The sequence below is a fragment of the Rhipicephalus microplus genome, chromosome 7 (genome assembly GCF_043290135.1).
Source record: "Rhipicephalus microplus isolate Deutch F79 chromosome 7, USDA_Rmic, whole genome shotgun sequence".
NCBI lineage: Eukaryota > Metazoa > Arthropoda > Arachnida > Ixodida > Ixodidae > Rhipicephalus > Rhipicephalus microplus.
Window position 1 is genome coordinate 119,045,585 of NC_134706.1, and position 25,994 is coordinate 119,071,578.

At 45.8% G+C, this 25,994-nt stretch overlaps 1 protein-coding gene across 2 annotated transcripts in view; it reads right to left on the reverse strand.

Moving 5' to 3' along the window:
* The window catches only part of LOC119185144 (fatty acid synthase-like), a 234,243-nt gene that overhangs the window by 59,453 nt on the left and 148,796 nt on the right, over positions 1–25,994 (reverse strand). Inside the window, exons 23-26 of one of the 2 annotated variants that reach the window (XM_075869606.1) lie at positions 18,158–18,401; positions 15,057–15,293; positions 6,882–7,106; positions 4,599–4,820 (exon numbers count right to left, since the gene is read on the reverse strand). In XM_075869606.1, coding sequence (XP_075725721.1) covers positions 4,774–4,820; positions 6,882–7,106; positions 15,057–15,293; positions 18,158–18,401 — 753 coding nt within the window. In that variant the 3' untranslated portion in view covers positions 4,599–4,773. Of the gene's footprint in view, positions 1–4,598; positions 4,821–6,881; positions 7,107–15,056; positions 15,294–18,157; positions 18,402–25,994 lie in introns of those variants that run through there. The other variant, XM_075869607.1, reaches the window with a different exon arrangement.

Genomic DNA, 25,994 nt, shown 5'->3' on the forward strand with positions numbered 1-25,994 from the left:
TAAAATACAAGTGTACTGCCACAAGGTTCCAGGCAAATTGTATTACCTCAGGATCATAGCAAGTTGCTCTGCTGAAGATATGGGCTCTAGGATAAAGGTCTCTCTCTCCAAGTCTTCCTTGACCAAACTGAGAATACAGTTAAATTGTTATGGGGCCATGGGATAGTACTTTTTGAAGTATTCTAGGTCCCCTGCACGCATTTTTTTTCATCTGAAATAGAAACAATAATTTCGCTTTTTTTACTTTCCCAGCAAAGGTCACAAAAAATAACTATGCAGATTTATGTTGTCTGGTACCTAAGCGAGCAGCATATCCATAGCTCAACACTTCTAGAAATATGTGTCGCGTATATTGCATGTGTATTGCTCCATACATGCCAAGGAGATTACTTCATGCATGTTCCAGACTCAGTCTCAGATGACCAAATTAGAAATCATATCTCTGGCAGTCACAAGCACAATCGAATAACTTTAAGTAAATAAAAAGAAGTAGCTGTGCATTGATTGCCCGGAATTGCCCTCAACAAAATGTGGCCGGCATAATACGACTTCTATGCAAGGTGAAATCGATTTAGGCTGATCTGAATAATAAAAGAAGTGGTTCACTTTTAGGATGAATATTTATGGAATTAAGGTACGCATGAAATATTTATTTTTATCGGAGCAAGCAGTGTATTGAGCACAGGATGGCTGTGCACTAATATGAAAAAAAAGGGGGGGGGGGAGGCTCGAATGAGCCTGATAACCAGGCATTCACAATTATTGATTGGTCCACGCGGAGTGAGGTGCTGCCGTGTGTCCTTTGTCGTCACGAACACTTTTTAATTGACAGCTCACCCGCACTGTCGATGATCAACTTACTTTTGAAGAACGTTAAAATCACATAAACAAACGAGACTAAAGCGTTTTCAAACAACGCTTTCTTAGAAAATGTAGAATCGCAATGCACATTTCATGTTCTGACGAGGAACCACTTGAGTTAGTATTATGCTTCGTTTTAACGCGCAGAGCAATGATTTAATGCGTGCGCAACTAGCAATGTAATTTATTAGCGGTAATGCGATAACTGGTATACGTACCGTGGTGAAGAATTCACTCTCGGCGTGCCGCGTTCACCATGACGGGCGCACCCACCACCTCCGCTGGCGTTGATCCTCCAGCATCATTTGGGCCGAAAGGACCTTCTTCTTTAACAGAAGCAGTCGCTTTCGGCGCTTAGTCAAAACCATGTCGGCGACCCGCGAACAACAATAACAGGCAGCCCAACTAGAGTGAAAGGTCTTTCTAGTCAAACACGACACAACGCTGACTACCGCCACTGTTGCCAATATTTTGAAGCGACTCCTTCTCATTTGAGTGGTAGTTACACATACGTGCGTATACAAACTCACTACGTTTCTCAGAATAGATTGCAGTAACTCAATTTTTTGAGTTTGTTTTTATATTTCGTTATGCTGAAGTCAAGAAAGAGAGGACTTTTACGTACTTTCTCTTTTGTAAACACATTGCTGGTCAGGCAACGCTGTGAAAGGCGGAGCCTCTACTATCCGGCGAACCAGCAGTTTTTGCTCCATGTGTCTCAAAACGTCGCATGCTGCACGCCGCACCATGCCACGCTGTCACACGGTCCCGTTAATTCGGGAGGCGATCTCCGGGCTAATTCTAAGGGCCGAAGTATCGGCCCCCCGAACCGCACCACGAATGCGTGGACAATTTCGAAGTGGTCCTTTTTGGAGCGCCACCGGACGCTGGCTGTGGCCCAAAGAACAAGCCAGAGCCGAGAGTTGATAAACAAAACAAAATTATATTCTCAATATTGTCATATCAAAAACAATACACAAGTATGCACACTCCACAATAGTTGCATACAATATGTCACCAATCAAACAACGTACTACACAGTCCAATCAGCCACACTTGAAACAACGAACACAGACAACAAAACGCACTACAATGCAGTCGCATGCATTGAACAACCAAGACACTTAAAGACTAAAGAGATACAAAACCTATTCAGTCCAAAGTTTTTTGAACAAAAGTCTGGATGATACTCTTCCGAGAATCACTCACTCAAAGTCCAGCGTTGTTGTCGTTCCGCTGCCCCCAAAGTTTCTTTTCCAGGAAACCTCGCCGAAGCTTCTCTTCCAGGAAACCTCGCGTCTTTACTTGGCCAGTCTCCAAGCTTCAAACTTCTTCGCCGGAAACACGTAGGCTTCACACACGCAGATGTTGCCACGCGTCCTCACTCGATAGCGATAAACACACACACTTGCCTGTAGCTCGAGTCGTCACCCCTCAGGTGAAAATCATCTTCTTCTCCTGCTTTGTCTCTACGGACAAAACCTTCACCGACTACACGACGGAATCCCTACGCGCTCTGGCGCTAACTTCCGTCTTCTTCTGATCTCCCATTTCCGCTGCTCGGGTAAATACCTTCCGCGCGCTATTCCAGAAAATTCTCGTCATTTCATCGGCGCAATGCGTAGCGAAGGCTCGGGGAAAGCGCGAGACGGTACGAGGGCCGTCCGCGACGGATGACTCAACCCGACATCACCACAACCCTTTCCATCGAGGAATTTCGAGGGCTTGCTCGGCCGCCGATGCGAGGAGGTTTCGTCGGCGAACCTACACTTCCGAGGGGAGAGGGATGCGTGCCCGGGGAGTCTTTGGATGCTTGTTTTCTTTTTTTATTGTTGACCTCTCGGCGCTTCGTCGCGAAAATTGGGCGGCACGCCCTTTTTTGAGCGGTCGGTTTGTGACAGACGCCGCACGACGCATCACAGAGAAAATCGCACGTCTGTCTCGCGTTGCTGAGTCCCTTGTAACAAATTTCCTTGGCCGCTGGAATGAAGGACGTTACCTTTCAGCAAAACTAGCACTATGGTAGCCGTATTTACCGTAAGGTAATATACCTTAGGGTAAAAATGAACTTACGTGCTCTCATGATTTTGAATAATGTAATTATTCACACATGAAGATCCCATTTGCGTGTTGATGTGTTCCAAAAAATTCAGCAGATCCCACGTACTGTGAATCAACTTCATGCGAAGCACGTGGAGGGAAGGTCACCGTGTTGCCTTTTCTTTTGAACCTCACGTCAAGAAATGACGCTGAATATATCTACAAATGTTGCACGCAGGGACATATGTTGAAGAGTTGCAGATGTTTATGTAACCATTTTTTCTCTTGCACAACAATGTCAGCTGGAAATATGTTTTAGCAACATCAAAAGCTGATATGAAGCGCTGATTATCGCGAATATGCTGGCCCTTGACACTGCTACTTAAACCAATTTCAGCACATGGCACCTCACCACAATCCACGTTATCTCGACGTGACGGCTGTATGAAAGGAGTACATATGTAATGTTTATAAAATCGGGTAGACAGCACTGCAACCACTATTGATGTTTCAGGAAGATTGGGGTCTATTTGAAAAGTAGTTCCGAGACTTGGCGTAGCTCTGTGCTAGAATGCTTGACTGCCGCGCAGAATGCTTGGGTTTGATTCCTGCTGGGACCATGAAATTTATTATTTGCATTTGTTCGGCGGCCAATGCTCTATATGCCAGGTTTCTTTTAACACTGACATTAACATTGACGTTGGGTCGACGCTACCAATGTCGGGCATTGCTTAACGCTCACGCGTTAAAATTGCCCATGTGTGTTCTCATGGTTACTGGGTAGATACTAAGCGTCAATCACCTGTGGCACATACCCGCTTACCAGCGGCACATACCTGCCCCTGAGTATGTGCCACTGTCTGACGGGAAGTGTTTGACGACGTACGCGACAGGATCGTGACATTTTTCATATTTTGACCAGCGCGTCATATTTGTCAAACTATATTACCCTCCCATGCTAATTTTGGTTCTCGCAAAGTTAAGGGGGTGACCACCGGAGCACCCAAACGTAAGCGGCTAGATAGATAGATAGATAGATAGATAGATAGATAGATGAATAGATAGATAGATAGATAGATAGATAGATAGATAGATAGATAGATAGATAGATAGATAGATAGATAGATAGATAGATAGATAGATAGATAGATACGCTCAAAGTCGTCGAAGTTCACTGAGAAATGCTTTGCATTTAGAACATGTAAGGTGTGGCAAGCACTAGTTTTCCGTTCATGTTTTTCCTATTCCATAATTTAATTCGCGAATTACGGTTTCCAAACAATATGAACATGGCGCATGCTATACTGTTGGGCTTCCGGTGATTTTTATTACCTTAAATTTTATTGTCACGAGGTTTTATGTTACGTTGGCTTCTACCACGCCGCCTTACTCAAAATATGATGGGCATGGCCATTATCGCACTCGTACATTCAAGTTGAGTAGCCGAGCTCCGTAACCACTTCGGCACTACGGCAACCAAATATTTCGGCTTTTCGCTATTATTTCGTAGTGCATAGCACTTCAGGGCATTATACAGTAGATTCTAAATCTGGAGAATAAAACGACCGGGCAAATTTCAGAGCGAAACAAGCCTTCGAAGACGCAGAAATGTAAAACTGACATGTAGGTGCTGCAATTACTATTCGTCTGGCGGCTGGTTTTTATGAAGAGCAGAACGGTATGTAAAAGTTCGTTCGAGAATGGTTGCAGAAAGGATTTATTTGTTTCGTGGCTAGTTTATGTCGTAAAATATTGGCGTATTCATAATGTTCAGCATATGTGATGAACATCATTAGGTGGATGACCTCGGTTGGTGCACCAGTCGGTTCCTGATGGTTTCATGGTGGGGCTCGCACCTGGTTGGGGGTGATATTAGATAACCCATCTGTCTTCTGGACTTGAAACAGTTTGATCCAGTTCTGGCAACGAACAAGAAAGAGAATAGGTAGTTATACATACCAATTTTTATCTCGATAATCTCACTAGTGTGTTAAAACTGCTGTAGTTTAAAATGAAGAAAAAGTGTTTAGATATTGTGATTTGCACCGACTGCAGTGAGCAGCTGCGGTGAATACACCTTTTGTGAATATACCTGCAGTGACCACAGTTATTCTTTTTAAACACTAAGTGAAAATTAAGATGCAATTGCGAACGACTTAATGGTGTGAGCTGCATACATGATGTAGAGCAAGATAACTCTTAGGAAGTGTGTAAGACAGAAAGCACACAATGTCCGAAGGCTGAAAGGTTTAGTAAAATGCTATGTGGTGCACTTCGTAGAGCTGGCAGAATGCAAAAGAGGGTTCGAAAGCCGAGAAAAAAAGAATGGAAAGAAAAAAAACAATGAATTAGCAATGCGCTGCCACACGTAGGACTGCACGGCTCGACAGAGGCACTATGCGCACATCTATCGTTTGATAGAAGTGCAAGAAAACCGATATTTCCCAACATGTAGCGGCCACTGGACAATCATCCTCTTTCATGACATGTGCTGCTCAACACCTTTTACATCCATTCATCAGAGAGAGAGAGAGAGCATAGAGAGAAAGGCAAGGAGGTACGTTAACCAGGGCTGAGCCCCGGTAGGCTTCATTGCACTGCGGAAGGAGAGACGGGAAAGAAAGTTACAGAGGGGGAGAGAAAAGTTGACTGACTGGGCCGACGCGTAACAGTTTCACATCACAAACGATGAAACAGGCCGGTGTCTTTGAAAAAACGCAACAGCGCTTCCGTTGCATTTCAGAATTGGGATGTGTAGTGCCATGGTCCCAATACTTTATCGACAGTAAAATCACTTCTGTCCAGTTGATTTAAAACACTGCGCAGTTAAAGCTTCTCGGTTGTGTATGCTGGGCAGTAACATAACTGGTATTCAATTGTCTCATTGATGGCGCAGTCCTTGCCCTCCGCACTATCGGCCATTGCAATCCTAAATGAGTAGGCATTGGTGAAGGCTACACCCAGGCGCGGACGGCACAACACCATACCCTCCTCCCTAAAAAGACCAGAGGGTAGCTGCAACGTAGAGATGGGTCGAGAAAATACAGTTGATGATGTGCGAACTGTGATGACTGCCCCCTCTGGAGGGTCATGTTCTGCGCCAACTTGAGTATTTAGCCGAGTCAATCTGAGATAAAAGTATGGAAGCAGTCTTTTTGTACGTGTGCCTTTCTGGCGGCTTCATCCGCGATGTCGTTGCCGGACACACCGCAATGACATGTTATCCCCTGAACCACAGCGTTGTGTCCCTGTTCGGTCGCAAAATGCAGCATTGCGACCGAACGCATAATGCATAATGCGCATAATGCAGAATTGCGAGTCTGTTGGAGGAATGCGCAGGGGGTGTTGCGGACAGAAAATTGGCAGCTTTTACAAGCGTTGATTAGAAATAAATATCTATAGCTTGGTGTTTACATTGCTTGATGGTGCAGTTCTATACAGAGGAACGTTTGTGCGCATTAGTAGTCGTTCTCTTACCAGCGCGACACGAGAGATTTGCATTTGGTCGGCAAGCGAGCCGATTAAGAAGAACATGTTGTGTAGGTACTGGTTGCTTGATTTTGCAATGAAATGCGTTTCTGACCACCCGGGGCCTTTGGTTACTGGTTAGAACGCAAAAAGAATATTTCTGCAATTCGCAAGGGAGTAAGTTCATAGATTTTATACTTTTTTCAGCTTTATTCAGTTGAATTGGTCTCGTACCTGTATACAAAACGATACACTAACGGCCAAAAAAGACGTGGTAGTTCCAATATAACCTGGTATTTAAAACGTTTTAGGCCCGATTCAGATGTTTCTTTCCTGCGTACACCTTCTTTTAGAAAGTGAAGCTACCTCCTGAACGAGTAGTGGCCCACAGTTTATTATTTTTACATAGAGAGCAGTACCTCACATTCATCGCGAGGGACGCACTGCCTTGGCATGAGACGTGAGTGCTGTGGACTTTCAATTACCCAATCTGTGTTTTAACAAGTACGTACCTTCTACATCAACCAGAACTGATGCTTCAAGCGCTGGTGGTTGACGCTGGCTTGCTTCACCGATCTCTTTTATCTGACTGATGGTGAGCTGCCGAGTTTCTTGCATGGACAGAGTCACGTCGTATTCTCGCTCCAGCAGTTGCTTCACTTCGATGCCCATCAAGGAGTCAATGCCTAACTCACCGAGGCTGATAGACGAGTTCAGTTTGGACGGATCTTTGACGCCTGCATGAAATATGACCAGGATTGCGTCACGATATTCATAAACTACGCATACTGGCTTTAGATGATGAATGTATGTGTATTTGTTTCTTCGCTTCAGACACCTTTCTCGCCTTATCACAACATAGGTGGCGTTGCTAGGGGATGGGGGGCGAGTGCACACTGTGCTTGTTCTCTCCGCTTCAGAATTGTTTCGACATGGCATAGAAAACCTAAAATAACACTCAGCCATATCTGTCTGTCTGTCTTCCACTTGACGTAGATGACGTGCCCCTCGAACCCTACAAAAAACATTAATACCTACGCCCCTTCTTGACCTGTTCAAAGATAGTGGCAACTCGTGTGTTTGCGCCCTAAATATGCTAAAAGCAGTGATTACCTGCAAATGTTCTAGAACTGCCTATATTTAACAATTTGTTAGCTGCGATATCCGAGGCATCCAGCATGCCGGCCACATAAAATTCGCATGCCCTGTGGCGTCCTGTAAACAGCACTATTGATAACTTCTTCAAATGGTGCATGTCCACAAATAAGTACTCATGACGGTCATCTAAAAGTTATACCCCTCTGTATATGAAACGCCAATGAATTCTGAGTGACACAGGTAAAATAATTGCACTAAGAGAACATACAAAAAGCGGACACTAGGCCTTTCACTCTACCTTGTGTGAAGCTGCAAATTATAGCACCCCCTACGGTAGTGCCGCAATTGGAGTCCTAGATACCGCGGGAACACATTGCAGCCGCAGAGCTTCTAAGATTAGGTAGAAACCACGCAGCTTGCCGCCAAGGTTTAGTGGACAATAGGCTCAGACCGATCCCGTACCATGCGAAGGGACAAGCATATTTTCAATATTGAGAGGCTGCCAGCGAGGGCGGTGGTTCGGAACTTCCATGGTTCGGACCAAAGGCGCTGCCGCCTAGATGGTGCGCCGTGGTATGGACAAGTACACATGTGCACTGGGGGTGCGCCGCCTTATTGCGGCACTACACGATACTGCACGTGCACGTCTTGGGCCCTGATTGGCTTCGACCAAAGTGGCAAACATTTCGGCGAGGATACAAATTCACTTCGGAAGTCATCCAGGCAAGCCGCTACTGGTAATACTCTGTTGTGAATCGTCGGCGATTACCATCACGGGTACGCCTCTCCACTTGCGTTCTTAGCGTTCTGCCAAACCGTGCTAAACGTAGGTTACTTACCTACTGTGGTGCTGGTACTTTGGAGAGCGAAAGGTAAACTTATAATTTTGGCTCTCCTAGGTTAGGTATATTTAGACGCTACAATGATAAAAATGACGGAAATGATAAAAAGTTACACCGTCTCCTAGTAAAAGAAACCATGAGTGTAATGACAAGCGCATGGGTTGACTTAAAGTACCCTTCATCACGGGCACCTTGGTAGATGTTGAAGCGTCATTGCAAATGGAGCGAACCGTGAATAATTGACAATGTAATATTGCTGTTACTCGTCCAGAACTCTTTTTGGAGCACGCCACGTTGGTTTCTTACCACGTCATATGGCAGTAAGTGCGTTCGTCGCGCGTCTGTAGAGTCTCAATACCCAACGCCATCGCATGATTGCTGAGAGAGAGTAAGGAGGAGAGGCCTCAGCATCCTACCCAGGCCCTTACACAAGCACGAACTCTCTTGCGTAAGAGTGCGATCTGGCTTTGCTTGGAACAGGGAGGAGGAAGAGGAGGAGAAGGAAGAGAGGGAAGAAACGAAAGGCAGGGAGGTCAACCAGACGCACGTCCGGTTTGCTACCCTGCACTGGGAGAAGAGGTGAGGGGATTAAAGGAGAAGAGAGAGAAAAGTGGAAGGAAGCGTGTATGTAGATGTGACCTTGTCCATTGCACGCTTATAAGTAGTTGCGTCGTCCGGTCATCGTTAGAAAACTTAGCAATGCACGCGTCGCTTTGCTCGCTTGCGACGCATAGAGCCATGAATCAAGGATCTTCTCTTCGGAAAAAGGTTTACCGTCTACTGTCTCTTACGTTTCGGGTAGCAAGTTGCATTCGCTCGCAAAGCATTCACATGAACACAGTAGATGTTCTATTGTCTCGTCCGGGTCGCACGATTCACATTGGGAGCTACCCGCCATGTCTGTGCGAAAGGAGTACGCCTTCGTAAAAGCTGCTACTAACCACAGGCGGCACAGTAAAGTTGCATCCTGGCGGGAGAGGTTTGATAGAACTTGAAGCTTTTTCGATGGGTCCAATTTGTGTAGGCGGCGGTTTCCGACACTGGGGTCACTCAGCCAAGTGTCCGACATAGTTTTTGCGAAGGAGTGAAGGCCCCTTGCAGAGTCGGTTATCGACAATGGAATTGGGGTTGTCTGGGCGTCCGCGTCGCCGGATCATGCAGCATTATCAGCAAGGTCGTTACCGACAATACCACAATGTCCCGGTAACCACTGAAACACCACGTCATGTCCTTTCGATCGAAAATTCATGAAGCACTTTTCTTATTTCATTCACTAGTTGTTGATGCACCTTTTGTCGTAAAGCTGATTGCAAGCTCTGAAGGTATGCCTTGGAGCCGCAGAACACAGCCCAGTTTTTAGGTCGGGCTTTCGAAATATAAAGTATAGCAACACGTAAGGCGGCAAGCTCCGCTGCTGTGGATGTTGTCCTATGTGACAGTTCGAACTTTATAGTGACCTGGTACGTCGGGATGACAACAGCACCTGTGGAGCTGTCAGCCGAGACCAATCGAACGGTGTAAATGTGGAGCCTCTGTCCGTAGTTTTTGTTGAGTAGCGACAATGTCAACGTCGTAGAATCACTGCTGAATGACGGCTCTTGTTCGTTATTCCCGGAATAGTGAGGCACACCTGTGGTTGTTGTAGGCACCACGGAGATGACGCTGGTCTTGTTGCTGGAGTGAAGCCAAAAGGAAGGCATTCTCTAGGGGAAAAAATTTTCTTTGAAAACATCGCTAATGGTCTTTGAAGTGGCAGCACTGCAACATGGTGACCAGGAACTCGGCAGAGGTGTCTTATGTGGGCTCTGAAATTGTCAGTGGTGATGTATGTTTGAATCGGATGCTCTCTTGCGATCATAATTGCCCCGTAGGTTGAGGTGCATCGCGACAATCTTAAGCACAGGCGTAGTGCTTCTCGTTGCAGACTTTCGAGAGTGCGAATGTTCGTCTTGCACGTACTTACCAGTAACGGCAAGCTGTAGCGCAAAAATCACAGAAACAGTGCCCTGTATAGATGTATCATTGACGTTATCGATGTGCCCCAAGATTTTCTGCAGAGGAACCGCATTATATGGACGATGCATGTTAGGCCTCTCTTCAGGTAATTGCGGTGGGCACTCCATGAAAGGTTCCTAACAATCATCGCACCCAGGAAGCGATGGTTCTTCTGGTATGGAATTTTTTGTCCATTGATGGTAACGGGGTATCGTGTCATGGTTCTGCGAGCAAACGCAACCAATGCACATTTCTTCGTTGTGACGGAAAGACTTTGCTTACGGAGATATGAGCATGTCAGGGTGGCAGCCTGCTGGACTCTTGCACGTACTTGTAGATGAGTTACAGCCGAAGTTCATAGACAAATATCGTCAGCATATGTAGATATGAGGATAGTACTGGACAAAGTTTCACGAAGACCTACCATCATGAGGTTAAATAAAGTGGGACTTAATATTGCGCCCTGAGGGACACCACGTGAGGTATAATAATTGGTGGTAGGTACATCTGCGGTTTGCGCAAAGGAGGACCTTCTCTTCAATTAATTCTGGATCCATTTGAACATTCGACTACCGATTCCGACAGCTTCAAACGAGTCTAAGAAGGCTTTTTGTGTTACGTTATCATAAGCCCCTTTGACTTCGAGGAAGAGTGCCAGTTGTATGCGCTTGAGGCTCTTCTGTCGCTAGATAAATGTAGTGAAATTAATCACGTTGTCAAGAGATGACCTACCTCGCCGAAAATCCGTCATGCAGTTTGGGTATACGTTGTAGCACTCCAGGTACCATTCTAGGCATGTAAGCATCATCGTTTATATGACTTTTCCTACGCAACTTGCGAGGGCAATAGGGTGAACTGATTTTAAATCAAATGGTGACTTTCCTGGTTTGAGTAGTGGCACAAGTCGACTTATCTTGCAATCCTGGGGAGCAATGCCCGCCTGCCATGAGTGGTTGTAACAGCATAACAAGTGTCCCCTAGCCTTCTGTTGATGGTTGGCTAGAGCGGCGAAGGTGATGCCATCAGTCCTGGGGAAGATGATTGTCGGGAAGCCGCCAAAGATGCGTCAAGTTCTTCTATAGTGAAAAGATTGTCCATTTCGGAGATGCGGGGTTCAGGGATAACACTCCTAACGTTGCCAGCAGACAAGTAGGACACACTAGCGATTCGCGTACAAAACTAATTTGCCACTTCAAGTTGGGTGTGGCCTAATTGTAGCTTAAGCCATGAAAGGATGTCTTTGTTGGAGAGTCGAGCGCAGGCCGCGAATAGTGCTCAAGATGCGTGACAATGGCTTTTGGGGATCCAATGATTCGCAGAATGATTTAGAGCGTTCCTGTTCAAGTTTGTCTAAACGTCGTTGGACATTTTTCTGTATTCATCGTGCCAGCCTCAAGTCGCATATTGCTTTCGTCCATCTGTATCTCCCTTCTGCCCTTCGGCGAAGCGCACACAGTTTTTCCAGTTCAACGTCGAAATCTGAACGCTTGCCGGTGAACGGGAGGAGACAGGAAGCTTCCCGCATTGCCTCTTTGATGAAAACCTCCAAGTTCTGGTCAGGGTCTTCACTGGATGTATTTCCCATGAGTCGCTTGAATTTGAACCAATCAATTCTTCGCATTGTGGTCCTAGGAGAGCAGTTAGTAAGACCTTTTATACGCATATAAGTTGCAATGTGGTCACTCCCATGCGTTTCGATGTCTGAAAACCAGTGCACTTGCGACCAGAAGTTTCTGGATACCAGAGTCAAATCAAGGCAACTGCTGTACTTAAGGCCCCGCAGGTATGTAGGGCTGCCATCATTTAAGAAACATAGGTCGTGCTTGGAGGCGAATGACCCGAGGTTTCTTTCTTCAGCGTTGATCGTCTAACTACCCCAGATTAACTGATGTGCGTTGAAGTCTCCAGTTATAACGCATGGGCCCATAGTTGTTGTCAGTATGTCTTGTAGTCGGTCTTGTTTAAACTGTCCAGATGGTAATATGTAGACACCAATGAGTGTGAATGACATTTTTTTCTTTTTAACACGTAAGCAGACATATTGATTGTAATCATGCGGTTGAACTGCGTGATGCACATATGTGAAATCTGTGCGAATGTAAACAACCACCTTGCTGCGTTCCTCACACGATGAAGAAACGAAAGATTCATATCCTGATAGTTTAGGAGGTTGTTGCACATTTGGTTCACATATAACTATTACATACGATTCATGAATATATACTGACGGAATGAAGATATGCGGGATCTCAGGCCTCTACCGTTCCACTGCAGTATCGACGCTTGTCAGACCTCGTTGCGGAAGGAGAAAAATGGCCGTGTCATGGTTGCTACTGGAGACTTGCAAATACTGGACTTGGAGCATCCAGTACTTGTTGTGCACTCTGAGTGAGTGGAGACTTCAGACTGCTGCACAGCTTTCGCATGGCATCCAGCAGTGTTCGGAACATTCTGATGACTTCTGTTTCCTCCTCATGCAGCTTGTCAGCGACAGGCTGGAGGGATGTGATTGTCGATGTGCAGTTGAAATTTCCTGCTGGCTGTGATTTCGGCAATGAAGGCAAGGCCAAACTTCTGCAACACTGCTGTTCGTTGGTTTATTGACCGCGCTGGCCACCTTTAGTCTGCGAGGCAAGGGTGGTGGAAGAGAAGGGCGGTGGAGTGGCGCTGTCGATGCAGTGTCTGCGGCATTCTTTGATGAACTGCGGCGACGATGACGCCTCTTTCGGACGTCCGAGGCAGCCTCTCGATGCGAGAAATTGTCTCTGACCATTTGTTTCGATACCGCTTTTTCTCTTTAGATTTTCGGGCATTCTTTTGACGAAGCTGCATGTGACCCATGACAATTCGAGCATTTAAGGGTAGTTGCTTCGCAGTCATCCGCAGATAGGGCTTCCGCGCAACGAGGACACACCATCCTATTTTCGCATACGCTTCTGACGCGGCCCAGCTTCATGCACTTATGACACTGCAAGGGCTTCGGTACGAAAGGTCGCATAGAATGCCGAAAGTGGCCCACCTTTACGTGTGAAGGAAGAGAGTCGCCCTTGAACATGATCTTCAATCAGCGTGAGTTTACCAAACTGACAACTTTTGCGATGACGCCGCCTTCATTAGCCGGTTTGACCAGAACATCTAAGTTCGAAGGTTTGACCAGAACACGATGCGTTCTCATTGCTGCACGAGGTCAGCACTTACAGGTTGTTTTCGTCTTAAAAAGTGTCAAAATGGCCGCATCACTATAACATCCTTCGGAATTATTGCCAATAAGAATATTCATTATGGTACACAGACATTATCCAACGCGAAAACAGATGACGCAATGTGTACATCACGTCCACAGGCAGTTTTTTTCAGTCGCAGCTGCAGGATTTACAGCATATTGTTACTCTCGCTGCTCTCAAACTACTCATTAGGACACACTTGGCTCAAGAATATGGCAATTCTATTCCCGTATACATCGATGATTATGTGACTATGTGCTTCGACTGCTTTCTTGTCGAAATTGGAAATTAGGCAATAAGCCATCTTCAAGACTGATTCATTGATATGTGCGATTTAACGTTCCGAAACCACGATATGATTATGACAGACGTCGTAGTGGAGGGCTCCGGAAATTTCGACCTCATAAGGTTCTTTAACGTGCACCCAAATCTGAGCACGCGGGTCTACAACATCACCACTTCCATCTGAAATGCAGCCGCCGCAGCCGGGCCTAGATCCTGCGACCTGCGGTTCAGCAGCCGAGTACCTTAGCCACTAGACCACCGCGGCAGGGCACCATCTTTAACAGCTGAAGAACATGTTGCTATACGGAAAGCCATCCTATTTGTGTACTGCCGGACACCTCGTAAACGGGGGGTACTATCAGACTCAGATTTCGCATTGCAGACATTTACACTTGCTTAAAGAGCGCACAACATTTTAAATTATCTTAAAAAATCATTAAACATTTTCTCTCATGCGACCACAAGATGGCATTGCAATGGACACTGGGAAATGACAGCCAAAAGCTTGCTGACACTGAAGCAATAGTCGAAGTACGTAACGCCCCCTTTGACGTGAAAGTGCCGTTTTCTAGAAGTGGCGTTAATCCTTTATGGATATCGCGTATTCTGGAGTGCTCAGCAACTTATTGGTCGCAGCCAGACCATCCATACAGGTGCGTGCAAGAAACAGTCCCTGAGATAACTTTTCGCCGCTCGGCTTGCATGAAACGATGCAACTCCGGTCTACTACAACGCATTTACCTGGGAGTTGCATTCACTCACCGCTACGAACGCTTTTTCCGCCGTGCACACAGCCCGAACTGTGAATGTTGCCAAGTGTGTGAAATAACAGCGCATATATTTTGTGACTGCCTACTTTACATGTCGCAACAAAAAAAAAAAACGCTCGCTTCAAAGCTCACAGAAATCGCTGTGGCAACGCCAAGTGAAAGCGATATTTGGACAGCAACGTGCGATCAAACAAGATGGACTGTAATATGGTTGTGATATGCTTGCTAAAACAATAGACTGTAGTGAATCCACGGCGATGCACCGTTATTTTATATGTGAAAACTTGTTTTTCTCCCAATTTTCACTCCTCACTTCTTTTTTTCGCCCTGTCCCTCCTACCCAGTGCAGAGTAGCAGACTATAGAGCGAACTAGATCAGGCCGACCTCTCTACCTTCTATTAAAACATATATCCCTCTCTCTCTTTCTATATACAGTCACCAATTACCTAAGCAAAAGGCCATGCAAACTCACCAAGAATGCGAGCCACGCTCTCAACAAGATTTCGCTTCTCGCCGCCGTCTTGTGTTGATGACTTCGTACTCTTCACGAAGCAGGAGACGATGGGCTGTTTTTGACTGAGGAAGTAGTCCATAACAGCCAAACAGGAATTTATCGGCTGTGGCAAAAGTCCGAAAAATTGCGTTTCCGTGTGCATACTTTCGTGGAACGCGCCAACTTCTCCAATAGGGCCCCACTGGATGGCCAAGCCTGGACACACAAAAATATTGTATTTACATAATTTCGATGATATGTGAAGTTTAACGTCCCCAAACCACCATATGAATATGAGAGACGCCGTAGTGGAGGGCTCTGGAAATTTCGACTACCTGTGGTTATATACCGTGCACCCAAATCTGAGCACACGGGCCTACAACACTTCCGCCTACATATTAACATAATTTTTGAAAACAAAAGCTTGTAAACGTCGATATCAATCAAATATTTATTATGAAGAGTTTCGTCGTTACAAGTATTGGCAAGGACTTCCAGGGTATTCAGCTCATTGAAAACAATTGCTCTGCATGAGAAAAATCGGGGTATTGTGGTCTCGAGGATTGTACCGACAGATTGAGAAATATATGTCGAGGTTGTTTCTGACAAAATCATTGAACAGAAAACTTTCGTACAACCCTATGTATTGAATGACAGCCGCAAAATTTCCGACAAGAATTAAAAAAAATATCAGTTGAAGGTCAGCGATCGTCCACGTCAACTCCCCTTTTGTGCATTCGAGGTTTTTTTATTTTTCCCCCGCTATGGAAATTTTTCTTCACAATGAACTACCAACTAGCGCAAACGCTCACGTTAATTTGTGAATGCTAGAAAACTACCGCTACTGATAATAAACACAACAAAGGAAAATCAAACGTACCAGGACACTGATACTACACGACACCATGAGTCTTACCACGTTTCTTGGACACAAAATATAGCGTATTGCACAAGGTGCGCAGAGAAGATCATTTCGAGAGTTGTAGTTTTTGTGTTTGGTACCCTGAAGTACTAAATTCAATGACCAGATTTTGCAAATTTATACAAATACCTTATTCGTTTCTAAACGGAAGAGAGGTTGTATAAAGGTGAAAACAAAAAGAAAATCAAAACCATATGATGAGAGGGGGCTACAAGGAGGGCGTGCTCTAACAAAGTGAATTGAAGAAGTTAAAGTTCGAAGCGTTGCTATTACGTACTGAAAGCTTTTTTGGTGCTCTCTTCATATCTATCTATCTATCTATCTATCTATCTATCTATCTATCTAACCACCGTCGATTTTTAGCCTTCCTAGCCATCTCGATGATAGCATAGGTGCGAAAGTTGATATGGCACAACATGACTGTATAACAAACACAATTGACTATTCATAATACGAAACTTATAACCTGCATGTCAAGAACGTCATAAATTACATTTCATAGTCTTGCGTGCTCTTGGGTTGGTTTTGTTCACATGACGTTTAAAAAAACTTGTATGGTATGACATGACTGCTTGACGAGCATAAGTGTGAGACACTATTGTGGAATTCATGACATTCATTCAAGATTTTGATGGTATGAGTAGTCATGACTACACGCCAAACTCATGGTGCGCTCGTGGTCATTCGCTAGCTTCACATATACCAAATTTGGTGTTACATGACGTCATTGAATGCTGAAAGTACATGACTGGTGTAAACATAATAATATTGACATGAGTGTCATGTAAGAACGTTACAACTTACCACGCTCATGATACGCACACGGCCCTTTCGCTAGCTTCACATATACCAAATTTGATATTACGTGATGTGAATGGCCGATGGAGCTAAATGACATATGTGAATAAGATAACCCTGACATGCCTGTCATGCAAAACATGAATACATGCTACGCTCATAGCGTGCTCACGGCCGTTTCCCTATCTGCACATATACCAAATTTGGCATCGCATGACGTGAATAGACGACGAAAGTAAATGAAACGTCCAAACATTATAACCATGACATGCGTGTGGTGTAAAACATGACTACACGCTGCGCTCATCGCCTGCTCACGGCCGTTTTGCTCGCTCCAATTATACCAAACTTGATGTCACGTGGCGTGAATAGACGACGAAGTGAAATGACTCATACAAACATGGTAATCATGACATGAATGACATCTTTGGCATGATTCAGGTGTGCCTTGTAATGTTGCGCTGATTTTAAGATGATACATCATCCTTCATCTTTCGCGCTTTGCGTTTTATCGATTTCCACAGGACATGGGATCTGCCAATTTTTATCACAACCTTTTGTTATATATAATTTCGGTAAAGTTGTTTATAACAGCATTAGTATCACATATACATTATAAAACAGCTCTATCAAACTTTCTGGTGATTTTAGCACATTGCCAGAGCACTGTTGTAGAGCCCCTTATTAAAGTATGAACGTACAGTTATACTTAAATATAACACATTTTGCCGCTAACAGAGCAACTACTGCATGCACATTTCACACCATTTGTAAGTTCGTCTCTAAATTAGGAAAGGATCTGTATTCAGGGCAAGGCTGTGTTTGAGAGAACATTTCCTCAAGTGCAGTTGTCTCCTTCAAGGCTAGGACTGACTTCCGTATACCTATATTGCGTGTTTTTTTATGTAAATACTTTTCTAACAAACTAAATCCGTTATATGAGTAGAGTTTCGAAACGGTCCTTTCTATATATCTGTTTCATCATTTAAATGAGATGTATTTCCGTTTTCTTAACCTACACATTTCCCGATGCGTTTCTGGTGGTAGGGTGTAATAATATTAGAATTTTGCTTTGAACTACAGCATACTTGGCCACAGCCTTCATTAGGACGCTTAACATCTGCTCAAGTGAAGGCAACGCTTTTTTAGTAGCTATGTAGCGTAAAATTTGAGCGCCGGCCTAACGATAGAAGTACTCATGGCACCACTTCCGTACTGCTCTGGTTCTTCCTATTTGAAGGAAAGCACATTTTGAAGCATCCATGTGAAAATACTGATGATGTGACGTAATCCTATCACCCGAGCAAGCGTTTACATGTAGTGCAACGCATACATTTGAAACAGTAGCAGATTATCTCACCGGAAAGCCCGTCGGCGACCCTTCGCTCACACAGGCGCTCCGCGACAGAGTTGGCAAAGCCGTAGTTTGTCTGACCAACTTGACCACGGCCAGAAGAGAAAGAGGAGAAGACAACGAAGTGGTCGAGCTCGGGACACTCCTGCCGCGACACCTCGTCGAGGCTCTGAGTGGCCAGCACTTTCGGCTTACACACCTCCGCGTACATCTCTGCTGTCTGGTTCTCCATCAAGGCATCACGCAGAACCTGCCATTATCAAATATATATAGAGAAAAAAGACCTTTTTTCACACTGCTAATTGTCAATCCGGCTATGCTTGTATTTTTTATGGTGCGTGATTGAAAGCAAGTTGATACAGTTGTGGCGAACATAATTTTATTCTGGTTGTGTATACTAACTTCAGGAGACCCCTATGATAGTGAGGCTGGGAAACCTTCTCTGTATGCGAGTTGTAAATTCATAATAATTTCAGGTGGCTAGCTGCTGTTGTTACCTTTTATCATACGCTCGTGCTCCTATTGCGTGCTGAATTATTAAATATATGCGAATAAACAATAAGTGAAGTGGTGATCACACTACAACCGTCCTGTTTTCTGTCCAAAGCAAGGTACAACAGTTATACCAGCACTTATTTTAGGTTTTCTTTCACGTGGCGTCTTCAGTGGCCCCTATAGCTGCTCCATGTGCTAATTCCGATTGTTTTTACTTATATTTTGCTGCTCAATGCACTCTAGATACCATCTTTTTGTTACAGTCGACCATCAGGTAAAACACAGGTACATTTTCATCTTTGGAAAGAAATATAGCCCTGTACCCATAAAGTATGTATTTAGGAAGAATTGTAAAACTGGGGATTTCAGTCTTCATATCTAAAGTAAGAACCTTGCTGTACATGGGTAACAGGTCAAGCTTGCGTCTCTGCAAGACAGGAGAGCCGCTAACAGCGTTTGCACGTGACGATAGTACACTACTCTTCCTTGTATGCGATATTCTGGCTCTGGCAGCCGCATAAGCAATGGAGGCAAGATTTTAGAGCCCCAAGATTTAGATTTAGGAGCAACATAAGGAACTCGCCAACACCAGTCACCAACTTCTATTCCGGGTGCTCTTACCAGCAGGTGCAGCGACAACGAAGTGATGGCCACAGGTGACACTCCTCGTCCATAAAATGTGTAAGGAATCCGGTATAACGTGGCAGCACGACCATAGATTGAGTACAACCGTGGCCACGTCTGTGTAGAGCACGCGAACAGGTGATTTTTGCTCTGCGGGGCGACACCTTGGGGCGGTATCAGGCTCTGACGTGGTCAGCCTGACAACTAGGCTGTGCACGCTCGTGATACATCACTTCAAAGCCAAAAACTGCCTCAAGGTTTCGGCCCGCAGAGCAAAAACCAGCAACTCGAGCGCTCTACACAGACGTGGCCACGGCTGTACGTCGACACAGGTCCTTTTCGTGAGACATGTGTTTGCGAATAGTGGTATACAGGTGTGCACTAGTTCTCGTTAAAACATGACAGCTCAAAGAAGGATTATGCCACCCGTCCGGCCTCTCGTAGTGGACATGGAGAAGTTGTAAATTAAACGCCCTTGTGAAGGCGGTGACCATGCGCATTGAAAGGACGAACCTCTGTAACGGATTCTCGTCCAGTGATTGCACATTTCTACCTAACTAGGGGTATCAATAGTATATAATGATTCATCAATCACTTTCCTGACTACAGAATTTGTCTGCTTACAAGACATAAATTTAAGTTTCTTCGTAATCAGTCTTTTTGGGCCTTGGTATTCTGCTTCTGACGTTTATAGGCCTACAGTTTGACAGCTTCGCTTCTGACATTGCTATCCACTGGAACGATGTTGCAGCAAGCCAATCGTAGTTACTCTTTCGTCTCGATAAATGGATATTTACAGGTGTCGATTTAGTCTTGATAACATCTCGGTGCGCTGACGGGAGAACGGAAGGCTAGGTGACAAACAAGCGCTCCTAGCCTTCCATTCTTTCGTCCACTGTATGCTCGCTGAAATGCTACCAAGAAGGTCGCCAACCAACTCGCCCAATTTTTCATTTTATTACATTATATCGTCCATTTATGTTGTGACATCTACACTCATGCTGCAATTGTACCTGCCTCGTTTTGGTAGATCAAAGGGTGCCCCTTGGTAAGTAACTGCCGTAGTGTTTGCGATATAGTTTTAAATAAACTAATACCTTCAATTGACAGGCAAATGTTTGTTTCTCATCAGGGCGAAAATAAAAGTTTATTTACCGGGCAATTTCAAGCGCAGAGAAAATGCCATCAACAAATAATGTATCTAATAATGAAACAACCTGTACCCAAATCAAGAAACAGGAATCTTTTCAGCAATTCAAAAATTTTTTGGTTGTTGCAATTATCCAAAAGTGCTGATTCAGAGGAAAGTCAGTGACGTTGGCATGAATACATATTGTTACACAGGGCAAGGTAAATTAATGGGGGTTTCAATGGGCACTGACTCCGCGATCACCGTATAATGATGATGATTTCCACCGCCATGGCTCGTACCCACTAAGAGGGATTGCAGTGGAGGCAACGTTGTCTTCATTCTCTACCCGCGCTTCCGTTGTTTTTCCTGCTAGTGATACTTCTTATCATTCCTCCGGTCTCAGACAAAGCCCTCTGGGCGAGTCCTTCTTGCATCCTTTGTGTAAACGGCTTCAGGCGGGCAACATGCGTCACCTCTGTCTTGCATGAACGTCGGCCACTAGTGGTGACGCGTGCATTTTCATAGTTGACCTCGCTGAGACGATGAAGTATCACGAAAAGAAAGGCGTAGTGTGCCAGTAGCTTTTGGCTCAAGCCACGTCTGCGTATTGGGTTCCATACCCACACTTGATCACCGGGGGCATAGGTTACATGCCTGTGTTGACTGTCGTAGCGAGTTTTGGAGAACTCTTGCGCTGCCAGTGTACGTAGGCAGGCAAGTCGACGTGTCTCTTCCGCACGACACAAAGTTTCCGCACTTGTTAAATCGTCATCGACGACAAAAGGAAAGATAGTGTCCAGCGTATGTCGAGGTGAGCGAGCGTAGAGCAGATAGAGAGGGCTGTAGCCTGTCGTTTCGTGTTTCGACGTGTTCAAGGCGTACGTGACGAATGGTAATACTTCATCCCAGTTTTTGTGGTCGTAGGAGACGTACATTGACAACCTTTTGATCAACGTTCGGTTTGTGCGCTCAGTGAGGCCGTTAGTTTGTGGATGATACGCTTGAGTGTCAGAACTTGGAAGCACACAAATGAAGTAATGATTCGACAATATCAGCGGTAAATTGTCGTCCACAGTCACTTATTATCACGCGAGGAGGTCCGTGTCAGAGGATGACTGAATTCAACAGGAACTCTGAAACCTGGACTGCCGTGGCGGAGCATAAGGCAGCCGTCTCGCACTACCGCGTCAGGTAGTCGGCGCATACAACTATCCACCGATTACCTTTTGAGGAGCGTGGGAATGGTCCCATAAGATCAATGCCGACCTTTTCAAAAGGGAAACCGGGAAGCTTTACAGGTTGCAGGTGACCAAGTGGACCCGAGGAGGGCCGCTTGTGGCTCTGGCACTGCGTAAAGCTGGCCACGTAATTCTTAATTGTCTTGCTCATTTTCGGCCAATAGAACCGCTCTTTCGTGCAACTAAGTGTTCGTGTGGTGCCTAGATGGCCAGAGGTGGGGTCATCATGCGTGAGACGCAGAACAGACGTTTGGAGAGACGCAGGATCAACTAGCAGAAAGCGGGCGCTCGGCGTGGACAAGTTTCTCTCCTGAAGAAGACCATTTCGGACCCAGAATCAGCCTTCGCCTAATGAATTTCTTGCTCCAGGGAAGATAGCTTTCAAGCTTGGGTCATTACGCTGCTCAGTGGCGAAAGTCACGGCATCGGGAAAGCCGTATGACAGAGAAGCGATAAGGTGGTCAAAGTTATCGCCTTCACAATCCGTCGATGGTAGCGGCATTCTGAAGAGGCAATCCGCATCAGCGTGTAGACGGCCAGTCTTGTATAAAATGGTGAAGACATGTTCTTGCAAACGAATGGCCCATCGTGCGAGGCGGCCAGATCTGTCACGAAGGTTGACCAGCCAACACAGGGAATGGTGATCTGTGATGATAGTGAACGGGCGACCGTAGATGTATGAGCGAAACCGTTGCACGGCAAAGACTACCGCTAGGCATTCCTGTTCGGTCACTGTGTAGTTGCGTTGAGGCTTGCTTAAAGAACGACTTGCGTAGGCCACAACGTGTTCCTTCTTGCCACAACGCTGAACGAGAACGGCACCGATACCGATGCCACTTGCGTCTGTGTGAATTTCCGTGGGCGGCGAAGGATTGAAGTGCTGAAGTATTGGCTGCGAAGTTAACAAACACTTCAGCTTGTGAAAAGCGGCATCGTACTCGGAGGTCCACTGAAACGGGCTGTTCTTGCGTAGAAGGCTCATCAGGGGGTGAACGACATCCGCAAACTTGGGTACGAACCGGCGGAAATACGAGCAGAGCCCGATGAAGCTACGCAGTTGTTTCACAGATTTAGGACGCTCGAACGATTCAACTTCCGCTGTTTTTTGTGGGTCAGGTCTAATGCTATCTTTGTCGACGAGATATCCTAACACCAATGTCTGTCACTCGCCAAAGTGGCATTTTTTAAATTCAATACAAGGCCAGATTTTTCAATGCAGCTGAGCACGAGGTCTAGGCGAGTGTTATGCTCCTCAAACGTACGCCCAAAAATTACGACATCATCAAGGTAACACATGCATATATGCCATTTTAAACCACGCAATATAGAGTCCATAAATCTTTCGAATGTCACAGGAGCATTACATAATCCGAATGGCATAACGTTGAACTCGTAAAGTCCATCGGTCGTAACAAATGTCGTCTTTTTTTTGTCAGCTGCGGACATCGGAATTTGCCAGTAACCTGATCTCAGGTCGACACATGAAAAGTAAGACGCGGAATCCTGGCAGTCTAGAGTGTCATCGATGCGCCGCAGTGGATAGACGTGTTTCTTTGTAACAGAATTCAGTCGGCGGTAGTCAACGCAAAATCTCCACGTACCATCATTCTTCCTCACTAGAATTACGGGAGCAGCCCATGCACTCGCCGATTCCTGTATTATTCCCTTTTCCAGCATCTCTTGGACTTGCTCGTTGATGATCTTGCACTCCGATGGTGCCACTCGGTAAGGTTTTGCCTAATGAGATGCACCGATTCGGTGTGGATCTGATGACGTATCCGGGACGCTGGGATTAAGGGCCTTTGGCTGTATTTAGAAAAATCGAACACTTTCGAGTGCTTAGACAGAACGTCGAGCAGTGTATGACGTTCGCTTTGGTCAAGTGACTTGCTGACCATTTGTAGCTATTGGGCCTCTTCTGAACCTTCTAAGCCTAGATGTTCATTTTGGCTTGTAGCATCAACAAGCGCAACCAGCGTCATACATGACTCGGGTCTAAATACTGCAAGTTTCATGCCGCCTGGCAGAATGGCAGGCTTCATGGAACTGTTCATTGTCCACACACCTGCCCGTCCACCAACGACTGACACTATACAATGGGGAATGATAATGTTCTTTTTCAGGCATGCCGAGGGAATCGGTTCGAGCATGGCGTCAAACGTGCCACAGTTGTTACTGGAACATGTCACGGAAAAACACACAGCAGAAAATGCAGGAACGACTGTATCCATGGAGACGAAAAAGATGCATTCCTCCGGACAGGAATTTTCCAAGAGTGACGTTGGGAAAGTACCGTGTATAGAAAGATGCCCACTTCTGCAGTCTACATTTGCCCCACACTCACACAAGAAGTCAATACCCAAGATAACGTCATGCGTAGACCGCGGAATAACCGCAAACACTGTGCAAAACACCTTGCCACACAGCGAGACGTCCGCAGTACATTATCCCACTGGACACAACACGTCACCACTTGCACCACGATATGTCACTCCACGGTTCAGGCAAAACATCACTTTTGGTCCAAGCAGGTTCTTTAAAATTTAAACTCATCACCGAGCCTGTCGCGCCTGTATCCACAAGTGCCATAGGAGCCACTCAATCGACATTACACGAACTTTGTTCTTCAACATAAACGCTGACGGGGGTGTATCTGTAGGTAGCACCTGTGATCTTGTGGCTTCACCCCCACTGGCCGCATCGACTAGTTTTCTGGCGGCGGTGTACGTGCGCGTCGCCGTGGCGATGGCGATCGTGGGGCACGGGGAGCTGGTGGTGGCGTCAAACTTCGATCAGAGGCCGGCGAGGGGTAGCGTGACCCGGTAGGTGCGCGTGGTTTCCGTGACGTGGAGTGCGGGTGGTCGAAATGTTGGTGATAGATGGGCCAAGACTCTCGCTTATATGAGCGGTGGTCACAAAAACGCGCGATATGACCCGGGACGCCACAGTTGTAGCATACTGGAATTGGTCGAGGGGCACGTGGCTGCTCAGAGTAACGACTCCTCTCGGAAGGCATGGGATAGTGGTGCCGCCCTTCAGGGGCACTGTAGGCAGGTGATGTTGGGTAAACAGGCGGGCAAAACGTCGTTCGTAGTTGGGAGTTGGATGACGGGGGAATCCAGCCTGCCGTGTGCCTTGATATTCATAAGCGTCTGCTGTGTTGATCGATGGTTGCCATGGTGGTAGAGAAACAGGAGTCCGCACACGTTCTGGTTCGTTTACGTACACATCCTGAAAATCGCTGGGGAGATGATAGGTCTGCTGACATCGAAGCAGCTCTTCTCTGACAATCGGCCGTATGGTCAAAGCAAGGTCGTTAGGCGGCACTGTTTCAACACTAGCCACAGTGGGGACGTTGGACAGGCAGCCGAATTTTGGAGAAATTCGTCGCATCTTGAGGGATTCAAAGGTACGACAATGCTTCATCAAGTCGGACACGGAGTTCAAGCAGTCTTTCCCAATTAAGAAATTGTACACGTCTTCGGCTATACTCTTGAGAACGTGTCCAACCTTGTCTTCTTCAGAAATCCTCCCATTCACGATCTTGCACAGCTTCAATATTTCTTCAATGTATGTCGTACATGTTTCTCCTGGAAGCTGTGCCCTCTGAGACAATGTCTGCTCCGCGCGTTTCTTCTTTGCATTCGAATCACCGAAACCCTTCTGCAGTTCTTCAACAAAACGTTCCCAAGTAGTGAACATGTCCTCGTGGTTCTCGTACCACATGAGGGCGGTGTCAGTTAACGAGAATACGACATAATTGAGCTGTTCGTTCGAGTCCCAGCCATTCCTTCTGCTCACCCACTTGTAGTTCTTGAGCCACACGTCGATGTCTTCTCCTGAGGTTCCGCCGAAGTTTGGCGGCACTCTGTAGTACGGCGCGGAACCCATCGGAGTTGGTTTTGAAGCGTTGGATGGCTGCTCTTGGGCCATTGTGATCGGCGAAGGTGGAAGTCTGGTGAGGCGGCGCCTGCGATGAAGTCTTGGTAGTGAAGCTTCCGTCTTTGAGTTCGTCCTACCCAGCACCTTCCACCAAATTGTTACACAAGGCAAGGTAAATTAACGGGGTTTTTTATTAGGCCCTGAGTCTGCGATCACCGTATAATGATGATGATCTCCACCGCCATGGCACGTACCCACTGAGAGGGATTGCAGTGAACGCAACGTTGTCTTCATTCTCTACCCGCGCTTCCGTTGTTTTTCCTGCTAGTGAAACTTTGTATCATTATCATAATTTAAGTAATACTCGTACTCACTTGATTGAGTGACCAGGACTCGCGAAATTGATCTTGAGCTAATGTATTTATACTTTATTAATACTAACAAAGATAAAGAAAAATACCACTACTGCAAC